Genomic DNA, 14,913 nt, shown 5'->3' with positions numbered 1-14,913 from the left:
TGGGTCTTTTTTGGCTTCCAGACTTCAAGTTTGTTTCTTTTTGTCACTTCAGGACTTTTTGCGGCTTCAGGACTTCAAGTTCGGCTCGTTTTGTCACTTTGGGTCTTTTTGCAGCTTCCAAACTTCAAGTTTGTCTCTTTTTGTCACTTCGGGTCTTTTCGCGACTTCAGGACTTCAAGTTCGGCTTTTTTCATGACTTCAGGTCTTTTTGCGGCTTCCAGACTTCAAGTTTGTCTCTTTTTGTCACTTTGAGTCTTTTTTCGCGGCTTCAGGACTTCAAGTTCGGCTCTTTTCATGACTTCGGGTCTTTTTGCGGCTTCCAGACTTAAATTTTGTCTCTTTTTGTCACTTCGGGTCTTTTCGCGGCTTCAGGACTTCAAGTTCGGCTCTTTTCATGACTTCGGGTCTTTTTGCAGCTTCCAAACTTCAAGTTTGTCTCTTTTTGTCACTTTGGGTCTTTTCGCGGCTTCAGGACTTCAAGTTCGGCTCTTTTCATGACTTCACTTTGGCTCTTTTCGCCGCTTTGGGACATCAAGTTCGGCTCTTTTCATCACTTTGGCTCTTTCCGCTACTTCGGCAGTTCGGCTCTTTTCGGGGCTTCGGCAGTTTCTCTTTGATCTCCTGAACTGCCAGAAAAAGATACAAAGTTTCTAACTCAATTGACTTTTGGCAGAGAGCCCAGAATACATGACAGGTGCACTTGGATACTTTTGTAACAATTTAAGATAAGCAAAGAAACAATTGTCACCATTTAAAATAAGCAGGTCTCTTGGAGAAACTGTGACTTGCATCTTAAAGGGCAATTCACCTTCTGTAATAAAACCACAGAAATGTGGTCAGACATTTTTATTACCTGCCAAATTTTGTAAAAGGAACATGGTAATCAGGGGGCGTTGTCACAAAATGGGTGTGGTCAACATTATTTTTGTCCCTCTTTCGATTTCCAAAATGTTGAGAGATATAGACTCTAATAGTGTTTATTTATATAAAACTGAGAGCTGAGGCAAAGCTGCTGATAACCTACAGACATCTCGGAACCTCCAGTGTCACAATAAGCGTCTAAGAAACGTTTTAGTTGCTGAATCCCTGTCATTCTAACTAAAAACAGGTATCATTAGACTCCACATTCGTTCGTACAAACGCTGTTCTGTCAGTTTAATCCCACAGCGCGCACCAACACCGCAGGTTACACTTCCCCGCCGTTCCCTTTCTACTAGGATCAAAACACCAAGGTGATCAGCTCAAACCCGCCCCCAACGCCTTTCCCATTCCTATTGGCTGAACGGCGGCCGACGGACAGCTAGTAACTCCGCCCCATATTGCCTGCAGTAACCCGGGCAGCGGAGTGTTCGATGTGATCGCAAGGAGAGCGGCGGAAGAAGCCCATTGACTCGTTGCATTCTCGTTAACGGGAAGCTGTAATCATGTCCCGGGACAGGGTGGTGCGGCTGACCCCTAACATTCTGGCCCTTGTCCTGTGCAGGGTAGAAGGCAGCAGGGAGGAGGAGGGGGATGAAGAACAGGGCAGACGGATCTTTAAGGACTTTCAGGCTGCGAACGTGAAATGTTTCTGGAACAGGAGACTGGTCCGGGCCGTGTCCGAGGTGACGTTCCAGGGGTGGCTGGAGAACTGGGTGCTGCTGCTGGAGGGACAGAGCGCCGAGCTGGAGGTGCTGAGAGATTCCTGGGTCCGGAGAGCGCTGCGGCCGCCCCGGGGCTTCATCATCAGAGCGCTGGGTGAGTCCATGGCGCAAACACTTATGTTTGTGCCCCAGTAGCCCCCCCCCACACCCTTTCCCACGGGATGGACCCTGCCTTACTAACCCTCTCTATTTGTAACCCCTTTTGCACACGTACTGACTGCACTGCTTCATCTGCTTTACTGAACCCCTTACTCTGCACCCCTTGCCCTCAGCCTGTCCCACATGTACTGACACTGTATTGCCTCATCTGAACCCCATTACTTGTGCCTCCCTTGCCCCAGAAGCCCCCCAGTCTTTCCAGCTGCTCTTGCAGTTCTCTATCTGGTTGTACTCCTTTGCTTTGCCCAATATGTCTGAACCCCAGTATGTGAACCCCCCACGTCCCACAAGTTCTCTTTTTAGCTCTCAGCTGGTCTAGGCCATTTTTGGTGAAAGGCATGTGCCATTGAGCAACTGTTGCCAAATATTCTTCTTCTAGATGGACCAATCTGCAGCCGTCCTGCTGTTGTTGGACTTCATCTTTCCACTGCCTTGCATATTTTATGAGCCCCAATCCAGGATTCGGTTCGGGATTCAGCCAGGATTTGGCCTTTTTCAGCAGGATTCGGATTCGGCCGAATCCTTCTGCCAGGCCTTACCGAATCCAAACCCTAATTTGCATATGTAAATTAGGGACAGGGAGGGAAATCACATGACTTTTTGTCAGAAAACAAGGAAGTAAAAAATGTGCATGTGCATATGCAAATTATTATTCGGTTTCGGTATTCGGCTGAATCTTTTACAAAGGATTCGGGGGTTCGGCCGAATCCAAAATAGGGGATTCGGTGCATCACTACTTACATTTAAAGGGGTGGTTCACCTTTACATAAACTTTTCGTATGTTACAGAATGACCAGTTCTAAGCAACTTTTTTTTTATAGTTATTTGCATTTTTCTTCTGCCTCTTTCCAGCTTTCAAACAGGGGTCACCGACCCCATCTAAAAGGCAAATGCTCCGTAAGGCTAAACATTTATTGTTATTGCTAATTCTTATTTCTCATCTTTCTAGCAAGGTCGTCTCCTATTCATATTCCAGTCTTTTACAAATCCATGTATGCTTGCTAGGGTAGGTTGCACCCTAGGTAGCAGATTTGTTTTTAATGCAAATTGAAGAGCTGCTGAAGAAAAAGCAAAATAACGCAAAAACCTTATATAATGAAAAATGAAAACCAATTGCAAATTGTCTCAGAATATCACTCTCTACACCATACTGTTAGTTCACACGAGGAGATTCGGGGAGATTTTGTTGTCTGGCGACTGATCGCCTCTTCTTCTGGGCGTCAATCTCCCCGAACTGCCTTAGAGTGTCTTCCCATCCGCTATAATGAAAAGTCGCCTGCACTAAAGCACACGCGGTGCATAGTTTTCCGAAGTCACCCGAAGTTTCCTTGTGAGACAACTTTGGACGACTTTGGAATACGCAGCACCACGTGAAAGTCAACTCAAAGGTGAACGACCCCTTTAATGCCTTTGTGCTTTTTGGAAACGAATCCCCCTTTGCAGCCCCCTGCCTACCTACCTACATATATATTTGCTTGTTGCTCACAAATCCACGCTTGCTTGTTCTACATTGGCTGATGTGTCCCAAGGCAAGTTCAGTTCCCCTCATTGGCTGCTTTTTTATATTACTGTTTGGGGGGGGGGGCAATTTCTCCAATCACGCTTGGCTTACTTAAATCATTTCCAAAATACAGAACTACCAAAATACAAAATTGGCAGCGAATTCTGGGAATTGCAGTTGAACAAACAGCTGCAGGCTGAACTGTTTTTGTTGCCGGAGGGGAGATGCTTAGTATTTAAAATGTCATCTTCGGTATAGTATTTATATTTTTATGCAGTGTAATATTGCTCTTCTGTAAAGTTTTTTTTTAATATTGCAAATCCATGGGCAGATGATGCCTCTAATGTGTGAGGCCCTAGAGAATAATGGAGCTTTTAAGATAACGTTAGGTTCTCCATTGCTTATTGCTAAGCCAGATTGGTGCCTGTTGCCAGGCTTGTCACTATCTTGTCACTATTAAGGTGACCAATGAGAAGCTGTGGTTTAAGGTGCTGCTGGCAGAACACATGAACGGCAGCCCTCACATCTTCAATGCCATAGGCTGCATGTGAACTGACTTGAATGCAAACTATTGCTCTTATTGTCTGTGATGGATGCGGCATATTATGCTGTGTGTTGCTTTCTAGTGGCAGGACACCGTCGCAAGGAGGGTTCTGCATCTGGATTCACAAGGCAGTCCCTTATTTGACACTACAAATATAATAACCCGATTGTCTGACTGGAGTGTTGTGCTGTGCGTGCCAAGTATTTATTTTTAGAGATAAAAAGCAGATTAGATGCATTGAAAAGAAGTGGATTAATCAGCAGCCCCATTCATAACATGCTGGTATTTGTTGGATGGGCATGATTAATTATTAAATAGTTTTGCCTCTAGAACCAGTGATTGGCTCGTTCTGTTTGAGTGTAGGGCCATTAGGGTGGTGGCAGAAGTGGCTACTGGGGGAGATTAGTCGCCCAGCGACAAATCGCCTCTTCTTCGGGAGACTAATCTCCCCTGAGTGATTGGATCGTTCTGTTTGAGTGTAGGGCGATTAGGGTGGTGGCAGAAGTGGCTACTGGGGGAGATTAGTCGCCCAGCGACAAATCGTCTCTTCTTTGGGCGACTAATCTCCCCTAATTGCCTTCCTGCTGGCTAGAATATAAATTGCCGGTGGGATGGCACTCGAAACGCTTTGTTTTCCGATTTCGCCTGAAGTTGCCTCACGATGAAAGTTCAGCTGGCTACGGAAAGCCGAAGCGATCCGAGTGCCATCCTGATTTCCGAAGCGATCCGAGTGCCATCCCGATTTGTCGCTGGGCGACTAATCTCCCCCTGTAACCTCTTCTGCCACCACCCTTAATTTCTGTGGGAAAGTCACTTGCCCGGCAACTAGTCTTTGCTTACTCTTCTTGTTTGTTGTATACAGATTGCCAGCCCCCCTACTTGCTTGATCTCTGGACTCCCTTGTATTTGCTAAAGGAAGGTTTCATTTGTACGCTTCTTGGCACCAGGGTGTCATTTCCCTTGATAAGTATGTCAGATGCAAATCTTTGCACTTGACCTGTTCAGCGCATGAAATGAATTAGCTCTGATAGAATTCCAGTGTTAATATTATGTAGAAGTGTATATAGGTTTGTTTTGTATGTAGGACAGTGAGCATCCTTCCCGGGAGTGCTCTGGAATAGATATAGTACAAAGGAACCTGTTAATACTATTCTTGCCTTTTGTTGTTACTCATATCCAAAAAGGGTAAGCACTGTGTGGCCCTCGCCAGGCACCAAATATTGTGCCCATCTGCATTTTTGGTAGGCAGTTGCCTTACAAGGCTTAGTGGATGACTTGTATTGCTTTTGCAGTTGTCAGGAAGCAAGAGGCAGCAACTAGCCATGATCCTAATTATCAAAGGTTGAGCAGACAATTCATTGGAAATGTTGCCAATAGATAAGTCTAATACAAGTAAATTGAGGTAGCGTAATTTATTTATTTTTTTTATCCAGCAGAAAGGCAGACCTGATCGAAACCCTTATTTGCATATGCAACTTAGCGTTCATTTTACAAATAGCATCACCACCCGGTTCTCTTGAGCATTAAAGTCACATGACCTTAAGAGGCTGATTTCTTTATTTTCAGGGTCACTGGTACTGGTTCTTTTCTGTGTTTTTTCAAAGTTGCTATTTTCTTACATTTTAAAACTGTTAGAAATTAAAATATCACCACCCGAAAACCCTGACAAAATGCAGGCTTTATAAATTGGGGGAAACACAAGTCACAAAAATGTCTAAACAGTGGCGAAACTACCGGGGGAGCAGGGGGTGCGATTGGGCCAGGACCCGCACCCCCTCAGGGCCCCCCGGCAGCTGGCGCACCGCTGATTCGTGTAAAAAAAAAAAACGCGTATGGAGGGGGCTGGGGGGCCAGCCTCACTGCCCACACCAGGGCTCCCCTACCCTCTAGTTACGTTATTGTGTCTAAATCAGCCCTCAGGCGTTTGGATTGCAAATATATAAATTGGATAAGGTCAAATCAATCAAATAGTTTAACTTTAGGTTAATTGTACTGAATTTAAGTTTCTACAACTCTTCATGTGGGTGCAAACAGGGGCAGTGTCGGACTGGGACACCAGGGGCCCACCAAAAACCCTTAGACCAGGGGCCCACCCAAAAACCTTTAAGCCAGGGGCCCACTCTAAGGGGCCGATTCACCAAGGGTCGAATATCGAGGGTTAATTAACCCTTGATATACGTCTGGGAATTAAAATCCTTAAAAATTTTAGCGCAAATAGTTAAATCGAACGATCAAAGGAGTTTCCTCCGATCAAAAAAACTAAGGAAAGCCTATGGGGACCTTCCCCATAGGCTAACATTGAGTTCGGTAGGTTTTAGATGGCGAACTAGGGGGTCGAAGTTTTTTCTTAAAGAGACAGTACTTCAACTATCGAATGGTCGAATAGTCGAACGATTTTTAGTTTGAATCCTTCGATTCAAAGTCGTAGTCGAAGGTCGAAGTCGAAGTAGCCCATTCGATGGTCAAAGTAGCCCAAAAAACACTTAGAAATTCGAAGTTTTTTTACTTCGAATCCTTCACTCGAAGTTAGTGAATTGGCCCCTTTGTATTATTTTCTTCCTCTCCTCACTCAACCTCTATTCCCCTATTCTCTTTTCTTTACATACTATAACCTATTATTCCATCTATTTAGCCTCTAGGTTTTCATAGAAATAGGGAATGGCCATGAAATAGGGCAAATGTTCAGAAGAAGGAGGGCCCACTGACACCTTGGCCCACCGGGAGTTTTCCTGGTATCCCGGTGGGCCAGTCCGACACTGAACAGGGGCACCTGCCATGGACCCTACCCTTGGTTGGACAATACAAAGCATCAGTTGCTTTCAATAGGAGAGCAAAGGGATTCCATTGCATCTGCTCAGCAAATCTGGTTTTGAGTTGACTGGCACTTTTGCAGCGGGTGGAAGAGCCTTTTAGGTCCATTCCTCATATGACTGCAGTGAAAATGTGCTGCAAGTGGAGGTGCTTGTGGCATTGATGTGATGACCTCTGGAGGAACTCATCCATGAACCTTACATTCCGCAACATTCTTATAATTGCTGCCACAGAAATAATGCAGCAAACATGATTAGCCTTGCAGACTTGTTGGCCAGTCACATTAAAGCATCCAAATGCCACTAGATTGTCCCCGACATCAGTTTCTCAGTGTGCAGAAACATTTTTTTAACTCTAGTGATGTATACAATAGAATTCCTAAGGTCTTGTCCATGGAGATTCATTGCTTTCAGAGGGCTGGTTAAAATTTATTGGGATAGCTGTGCCATCCTACAAAACCAAGCATAGCATTTAATTTAATTAAAATCAATAAACAGGCATGGGTAACATCAGATCTACGGTAGTTCCTTAAAAGAATATACAGTTGTAAAGAAATCAACTGAAAAGAAACAAAACCACGGTTTCCGTTTATTTTAACATGTGATATGGTGCATATGGTTTAAAGGACATCTCCATGTCTTTATATTTCATTTGCTTATTTAGCCTGTAAAATGCATTCTGACTACATTAGATTGAATGCGGAAAAGTAATTTGTGTTTGAGGTAGGTACAGAGCTATTTTATAGCCTCCCTCTAATGGGTTAAGTGACAATCTAACTGGTAACTTTAACCTCTGAGTGTTGTTCAAGGTGTTTGTTCATGTGTACTCAGCTGAAGAGTTGCTGTAAAAGCCCCACTGTTCCATTGTAAGATGTGGGCCTATAAATAATGAAATTGGCTTGCACATTGCTCCAAGGCTGCACTCCTGCAGACCATACAGTAGTTTTAGATCTGCACCCAGTTCCCACAAGGATACATTACATATGCACAGTATTCCAGGGGAGATGCTATCTAATCCACCTTTTACTGGGGTGTCTATTGAACATATGTCCTTGGACGATTGGCCTCAGACTGTAAGCCTTTAAAACACCAGACTGTAAGCATTTAAACACAAGTCATGTCATATAATAGCCATGTAGTTAGTGTTTAACATAAGGTATTGGTACATGAACTTACTGGTGGCATTCTCATGTTCAACCACACACAGTTGCACCATGCACTTGCAAGTTGAGTTAATATTTACCAGAATGTAAGCAAAATATCACCATTCTCATCCTCATTTATTTATGTAGTGGCAGCATTTAACATTAAAGGGGACCTGTCACCCAGACGCAAAAAGCTGTATAATAAAAGTCCTTTTTAAATTAAACATGAAATCCAATTTCTATTTTTTATTAAAGCATTCATAGCTGTAAACTCATTTAAAATCTCAGCTGTCGATCAAATATTGTCTGCCCCGCCTCTATGCCTTAGGCATAGAGGCGGGGCAGACAATTACTTTCACTTTCCATTCAGCACTTCCTAGATGTCACTGCTCTCCCCACATTCCCCCCTTTGCTTCACCATTTAATTGTGTAGCCAGTGCATGGGGATGGACATCAGGTCCCCCATACTGGTGCACAAACAAGATTCTGAGATGATGCAAGGCTTGCCTTAATAACAGTGTCCACAAAATGGCTCCTGCCTGCTTGCTATAATTATGAATTCCTAGACTGAAGGAAACAAGATTCAAATAATTTATATAGTGTAATTAAAGTTCATTTTGCTTGATTAATGTCATAAAATAGGATTTTAAATATATTTTTTGGGTGACGGGTCCCCTTTAATACTGTGTATAGTAAACAGGAGTCTCTGTTGTTACCTTGGGATCTGGATAGCTCTGCATTACTTTTAAATAGTGGTGTATAGGTAGGATAAATTAAAAGGTTATTGTACAACAGATTATTTTTGCTGTCACTGGAACCAGACATTCAGGCAGGTAGAGTTCAGCTGCTCTTAGAAACTGCTGACATAAATACATTTTTAATGTTTATGATGAGGATAGAAGTGGGATTAGGAGGTGAAATTGCAGCTTGCAGGTACGACCAAAATGGCAAATATAAAGTGACTAGTGTTGGACAATTTTTCAACAAGTTTTGTCCAAAAATGATGCCCATAGACTCCAATGGGAGAAAAAAAATCTCGTTGTTGCGCATCAAAAAATTTTTGACGCCCATAGACTTTACTGCATTTTACTGAATTTTTGATATTTTGCAAATTTTCAGATTCAGCTATCACTGCAACTGATCAGTGCATAATCTACAGCTAAAGAACAGGATGGGTAGGTGGGATTGGACAGTCCACAGACAGTGGCCCAAACAAATGGAAAAATAAAAGGTGGGCATGTACTTATGTTGCCAGTTGTGCAGCATCTGTCTGTTCAGGCTGTGGGCTGATCTGACCACTTGGATGACTGTGGTGGATCAGCCAGTTTATGACCACCTTTAGGATATAGATAGGTGATAGATTGTGTCCTTTCTACACTTTGAGCAAGGGTGACTGCTATTATTGAAGGAAACTTTGGATTTGTGTACAGAAAGTCAGAATAAGGATTGGAGAAGGTATGTTAAGGTGGCCATAGGTGCACCAATAATATCGTACAATATTTGGCGTGTGTGTGGTGGGAAACGAGCCAACAGATATCGGCAAAAGACTTGGATATCGGTTGGCTCGTCAATCTGGCTGGACAAAAAATTTTGATTGGGTGCCTTTGAAGCCACCAGAACATCAGCCACTGTTTAGAGCTGAATCGTCAGATACAGGTAGAATTCTATTGTTTCTACCTGTATATGCATGTGTACTGAAACGAACGATCTTTCTTGGAAAGATCTTTTTCTCCAGCTTTAGTCTATCAGTGCTTGCAGAGCACTATTAAAGGGTGTCGTAGAAAAGTTGATTACTTGGGGCAGTTTAATTAGAAGCTAACCCACTTATTTCACTTCCTGATATGTCAGAGCTTTGCAAGCTATGGCTCTCATAACTTTGTGTTCTGTACAATTACTTCACCATTTTATATATTTAGCATATACTGAGGTTGGCAGCAGTACTACTACCATGGATCAGTGGCTTCAGGATACACATAGGCTTATATTTGTATGGCCATGACATAGAAATCCCTTACCCCCGTCCTTGCTTGGGTCCTATTGGCTTGTGGTTTTCCTCTGCATAGGGATTGCATGCTTCCAAAACCATCTTATGCTTATTTTTGCACTTTTGTGTTTTTTAAGATCACCCTTCATGTTCGTTGCCCAAAAAAGCAATATGGAAACTAATCATAACTTTAGTCTTTAAATTATAGTGGAATAAGGAGAACCTTAGTCTACCCATGTGTAATTGTAAAAATATGCTAACCATAGTGGTGACTTTTTTTGTTATTTTTCTACGTGAAATTGACCTCAGGAGTGCCCATACTTTACTAATGCGAGGTCTACTTTTAGTGATGTCCCATTATGATCTACATCATAAAAGCATTGTTAGTGTTCTTTTCCATGGAAAATGTTATTTAAATATATTGATTTATGAGAGTGTTTATATTGCTATATAAAGGTCTACTGGTAGATGCTGATCTACCTTTTGGGCACCGCTACTTTACAGCCACTGAGAGAGCTACACAGGATTCCACTCAGTGGGGTGATATTGCAATAGAAAATTATTGAAAAAGTTCTTTCTGCTGATCTATCTGAAAACAACTAGTTGTTTGAAGGTGAGCAACTCCTTTAACCTTTTAGCGGGCCCTTCTGATATATTATATTTCTTTCCACTATTATGATGAACTGCGTTCACTATTGTTTGATGTGTTCCATATGATTTAGGGAAAATATAAACCTTCTCCAAGCTCATTATCGTTGTTTTATTACAGAAACTGGGAATGTGAATTTCAGAATATAATTGAATTGTAAAATCCTCTAACATATTAATTCAGGCCATCTGGAGGTGAATGGTGGCACTCTAGACTCCAGAGACCACCCGTAAAGACAGGATATATTTGCATTTTACTTAGGGCAGCATCTCTCAAACCTGTAAAAACATGACCTTATCATGGGCAACAGTTGTAGAGCCAAGTGTACATAACATCTGCTGGCAAGACCAGCCAGCCATTGGCTTATTTAACTCCTGTGGTTGTCCAAAAGTGCCTAAGTTATTTAGTTGAATAGTAACTTATTCCTGATGTAATGACTTCTTTGTGATATCACTATGATTAAAACGGGATATATATAATGGTTCTCAAACATGGCTTGCATAAATATTACTGGACTATATTTCCAGTGTGTAGTGGCATATTTGAAAGAACTAATGCATGCTGGCAGTTGTAGAAACCTAGGACTGGGTTCCATAAAAAAAATAGTTATTAAAACTCCCCAAATCTTCACGCCCCACAGCCCAATTAATACTAGATAATGGGTTAATCCACTTTAATGCAGAGCCCTTTTCACCTTTCATCATTTGCTATTATTATTATTAACACATATATAGTGAATAAAGTACCCCCTCTTGTAAAATATAAGGATATTATAAGTTACCGAGGAGTTTCATGACCAAATAAAAACACAAGGCCGAAGGCCGAGTGTTTTTATACGGGTCATGGAACTCCAAGGTAACTTCTAATATCCTCATATTTTGCAACTGGTGGTACTTTATTTATTATAATACACAAATTTCAGTGAGTCATGTGACAGAAATGACATCAGAACTCACCGTTTATAACTGATGACATCAGAACTCACCGTTTATAAGGATATAATTCACAAGCTATTCATGGCTTTTGTGTATTATATATATAAAGCAGTGCTGTACAGGTGTGGCATCTGTTATCCGGAAACCCATTATCCAGAAAGCTCAGAATTGCGGAAGGCTGTCACTCCCAGGCTTCATTATAATCACATAATCCAAATTTTTAAAACAGATTCCATTTTCCATTCCATTTTATCTGTAATAATAAAACAGTACCTTGTATTGAGTGAAACTAAGATATAATTAACCCTTATTGGAAGCTAAACCAGCCGATTGGGTTTATTTCACGTTTTTATGATTATCTACTAGTCTTAAGGTATGTAGAACCAAATTACGGAAAGATCCATTATCCAGAAATCCCCAGGTCCCACCCATTCTGAATATCATGTCCCATACCTGTACAATAGAAAGGTGTAAAGATTGACCATATAAAAATATAACTGAGATATAAAAGATCCCGCTCCATAGAGCTTACAAAAGGAGAAGAGCTTTGTTTATGGAAAATATCTGAGTTCCACAGTCAGGCTCCAGATTAAGTTTTAATTTATTTAGCAAGTGCCATATTTTTCCAAGTCCTGACATAACTTTATAGAAATCCCTTACCCCCGTCTTTGCTTGGGTCCTATTGGCTTGTGGTTTTCCACTGCATAGGGATTGCATGCTTCCAAAACCATCTTATGCTTATTTTTGCACTTTTGTGTTTTTTAAGATCACCCTTCATGTTCGTTGCCCAAAAAAGCAATATGGAAACTAATCATAACTTTAGTCTTTAAATTATAGTGGAATAAGGAGAACCTTAGTCTACCCATGTGTAATTGTAAAAATATGCTAACCATAGTGGTGACCTTTTTTGTTATTTTTCTACGTGAAATTGACCTTGTACCAACACTCCTCTCTAAGGGAAAAGCTCAGTGTAAATATAATTATAGAGATGTTAACATTTAATTTCCAAAAGCATTCCACAGCAGACCTACATGCCCCAAGATTATTTCTGAATGTCAGATACTTCTCGCTCTTTTAAATGTGACATGTTTTCCTTTTAATGCGTGTTGGCTCTTTCAGATGGTTTTAACATAATGGTTTATTGTTGCCAAAAAAAAAGGATCTGAAATTGAGAATCGGACTTGTATATTTTATCGCTCTGATTACAAATGAGACTGCTTAGATCATATAACTAGTGTCAGGATTATGTTTAATAGGTCAAATCTTTGCAGTTGGTGCCTGTTAAATGAATTTGAAAAGAAACACACTGTGTTTAAACTTGTGGTGAATGCTGGAGATTGATCATTTCAAATTGCTCTGGATATTTATTTAAGGAGGGGAAGCTTAAAAAGGGAGTGTATTCCCTGGGAGGTTAGTGGTTTGAGAAGCACTTATAGCCTGGATACAAGTCTTGCAAAATCAGGCACTCCATTATGTTGTGTAAAGAACCCTTGCCAGATAGCTAGGAAACCGATGTTATGGAGTGGGAAAGGCAGCTTGTGTGAGCCACTGCAGGACCAAAAATAAAAAGTACAAAAACACAGAAGGTTCCTTCCATTACACTTATCCTCCTGTTCCTCTGAACCACTGTCTTTTCACACCACTGGGGTTGCCCTCTTTTGTGGAAAAAAAAAATACTAGCCTTCCTAGATTATCTTTCCTTCTAATTAACAACATCAGGCTAGAGTCCTGCACGGAACCAATTTGTAAGACCCGACCCCGCAACCGGCGACCTGAACCATAACCAGCATATTTACCTACTTTGATCTGCTACCCAACCCGGACCCGCAACTGCCTTATCCGCAACTCGAGCCACAACCTGCTGACCACCATCAAACAGGAAGTGATGTTGCTGCAACCCAGAAGTGACATCATCAAAAGTGGGCGGGGACTGAAACAAGTTTTGTAAAGACTTCTGGACAACTAGCCAGACAGCCCTGATTAAACATTATTAATGTTCATGCCTTTCCAAAACTAAAGAAGATATCAATCTTCCAGCTCATTCTTAATGGTTAACTACTTATCAGCCTGTGCCCATTGGGCATCATATACCTGCTGACCTCCCCCTTTTGGCTGGGTCACCTTTCTCTATAGTTACTGTATATCTCTACTTTAAAGGGGTTGTTCACCTGTCAAATAACTTTTAGTATGATGTAGAGAGTGATATTCTGAGACAATTTGCAATTGGTGTTGTTTTTGAGTTATTTGGCTTTTTATTCAGCTGCTCTTCAGTTTGTATTTTAAGCAATCTGGTAGCTAGGGTCCAAATTACCCTAGCAACCTTGCACTGATTTGAATAAGTGGCTGGAGTATGTATAGGAGAGGCCTGAATAGAAAGACGAGTAATAAAAAGTAGCAATAACAATTAATGTGTAGACTTACAAAGCTTTTGCTTTTTAGAAGGGGTCAGCGATGTCCAATTGAAAGCTGCAGAGTCAGAAGGAAAAGCCAAATAACTATAAAAAATAAATAATGAAAACAAATTTAAAAGTTACTTAGAATTGGCCATTCTATAACCTACTAAAAGTTACCTTAAGGGCAGAGACACCTGCTGCTGTTTCGGGAGATTAGTTGCCCAGCGACAAATCGATTCTTCTTCTTCGGGCGACTAATCTCCCCGAACTGCCTTCATGCCGGCTAGAATGTAAATTGCCAGTGGGATGGCACGCGGAACGCTTTGTTTTCCGAAGTTGCCTTACGAGGAAACTTCGAGCGACTTCGGAACAGAAGTCTTTGTTTCTGGAGCTCAGGTACTGCAAGGCAGTGACCATATTCTATGATCTATGAGTGGTTAATTCATAGTTTTGTGAAGCAATGCAATACCAGCAGGCTTACAGTCTAAAATATCTGTGTTTCCAGTGCAGCCTGTGAATATCAACTGAATGTATTTTTCTTTGGGTTAGACGGCCAACTATAATTCTGCTTTGTAAAGGTCTAAATTGGATGTGTTTATATGGTATACGTCTTCATATCCCAGGAGGATTAGTTGTATATTCAGTTACAGGGAGCTGGTTCCTGGAGGTTTTATTTATTCGACATGTACCTGTGGAGCGCATTTCCCGTGAGCTTTGGGAGGAATGAATCAAATGTGTTTATTGTGGAGCACAGGTTGGGTGTTTTTTGAATGGCAGCCATGGAAAACTGGTAATTGTTCTAGACCTTTGCTGTGAATATGTTAATTTACCATAGGCATTTCATAGGCCACTATCCGCAACCTTTATTTTGTTTTCCCATAGGCTGTTTTATAGGAGCGCTTAAGGAAACACTCTGATTAACATGGCAGTTAACTGCCGGCTACAGTTGCAGTCAGGTGTTTTCTATAAAAATAAAGAAAGTATTTAAATGCAACTATTTTTTTTTGGTGAGTCGGTAATACTAAACCAGTTTTGTTTGGTATGGGATTTACCAGTTTTTGTGTAAAGAGCTTTACATTTATAAAGGAGAAAGTTGGAAAAGTCTAAAATATGCAAATTCGGTTACAGGATCTGTTATCCAGAAAGATCA

General features: G+C 41.4%; 1 protein-coding gene across 2 annotated transcripts in view; it reads left to right on the top strand.

Moving 5' to 3' along the window:
- stox1.S (storkhead box 1 S homeolog) overlaps nt 1-14,913 on the top strand; it is a 54,685-nt gene that overhangs the window by 28,465 nt on the left and 11,307 nt on the right. The window contains exon 1 of one of the 2 annotated variants that reach the window (XM_018227468.2): nt 1,307-1,737. The exons of the other annotated variant lie outside the window; for it this stretch is intronic. Within the exon in view, the coding sequence (XP_018082957.1) occupies nt 1,425-1,737 (313 nt within the window). The 5' untranslated portion in view covers nt 1,307-1,424. Of the gene's footprint in view, nt 1-1,306; nt 1,738-14,913 lie in introns of those variants that run through there. 2 annotated transcript variants of the gene reach the window in all.

The sequence above is a fragment of the Xenopus laevis genome, chromosome 7S, assembly GCF_017654675.1.
Source record: "Xenopus laevis strain J_2021 chromosome 7S, Xenopus_laevis_v10.1, whole genome shotgun sequence".
Classification (NCBI taxonomy): Eukaryota; Metazoa; Chordata; class Amphibia; order Anura; family Pipidae; genus Xenopus; species Xenopus laevis.
The sequence above is the reverse complement of the archived record's forward strand: the minus strand, read 5'-3'. Positions and strand labels throughout refer to the sequence as shown.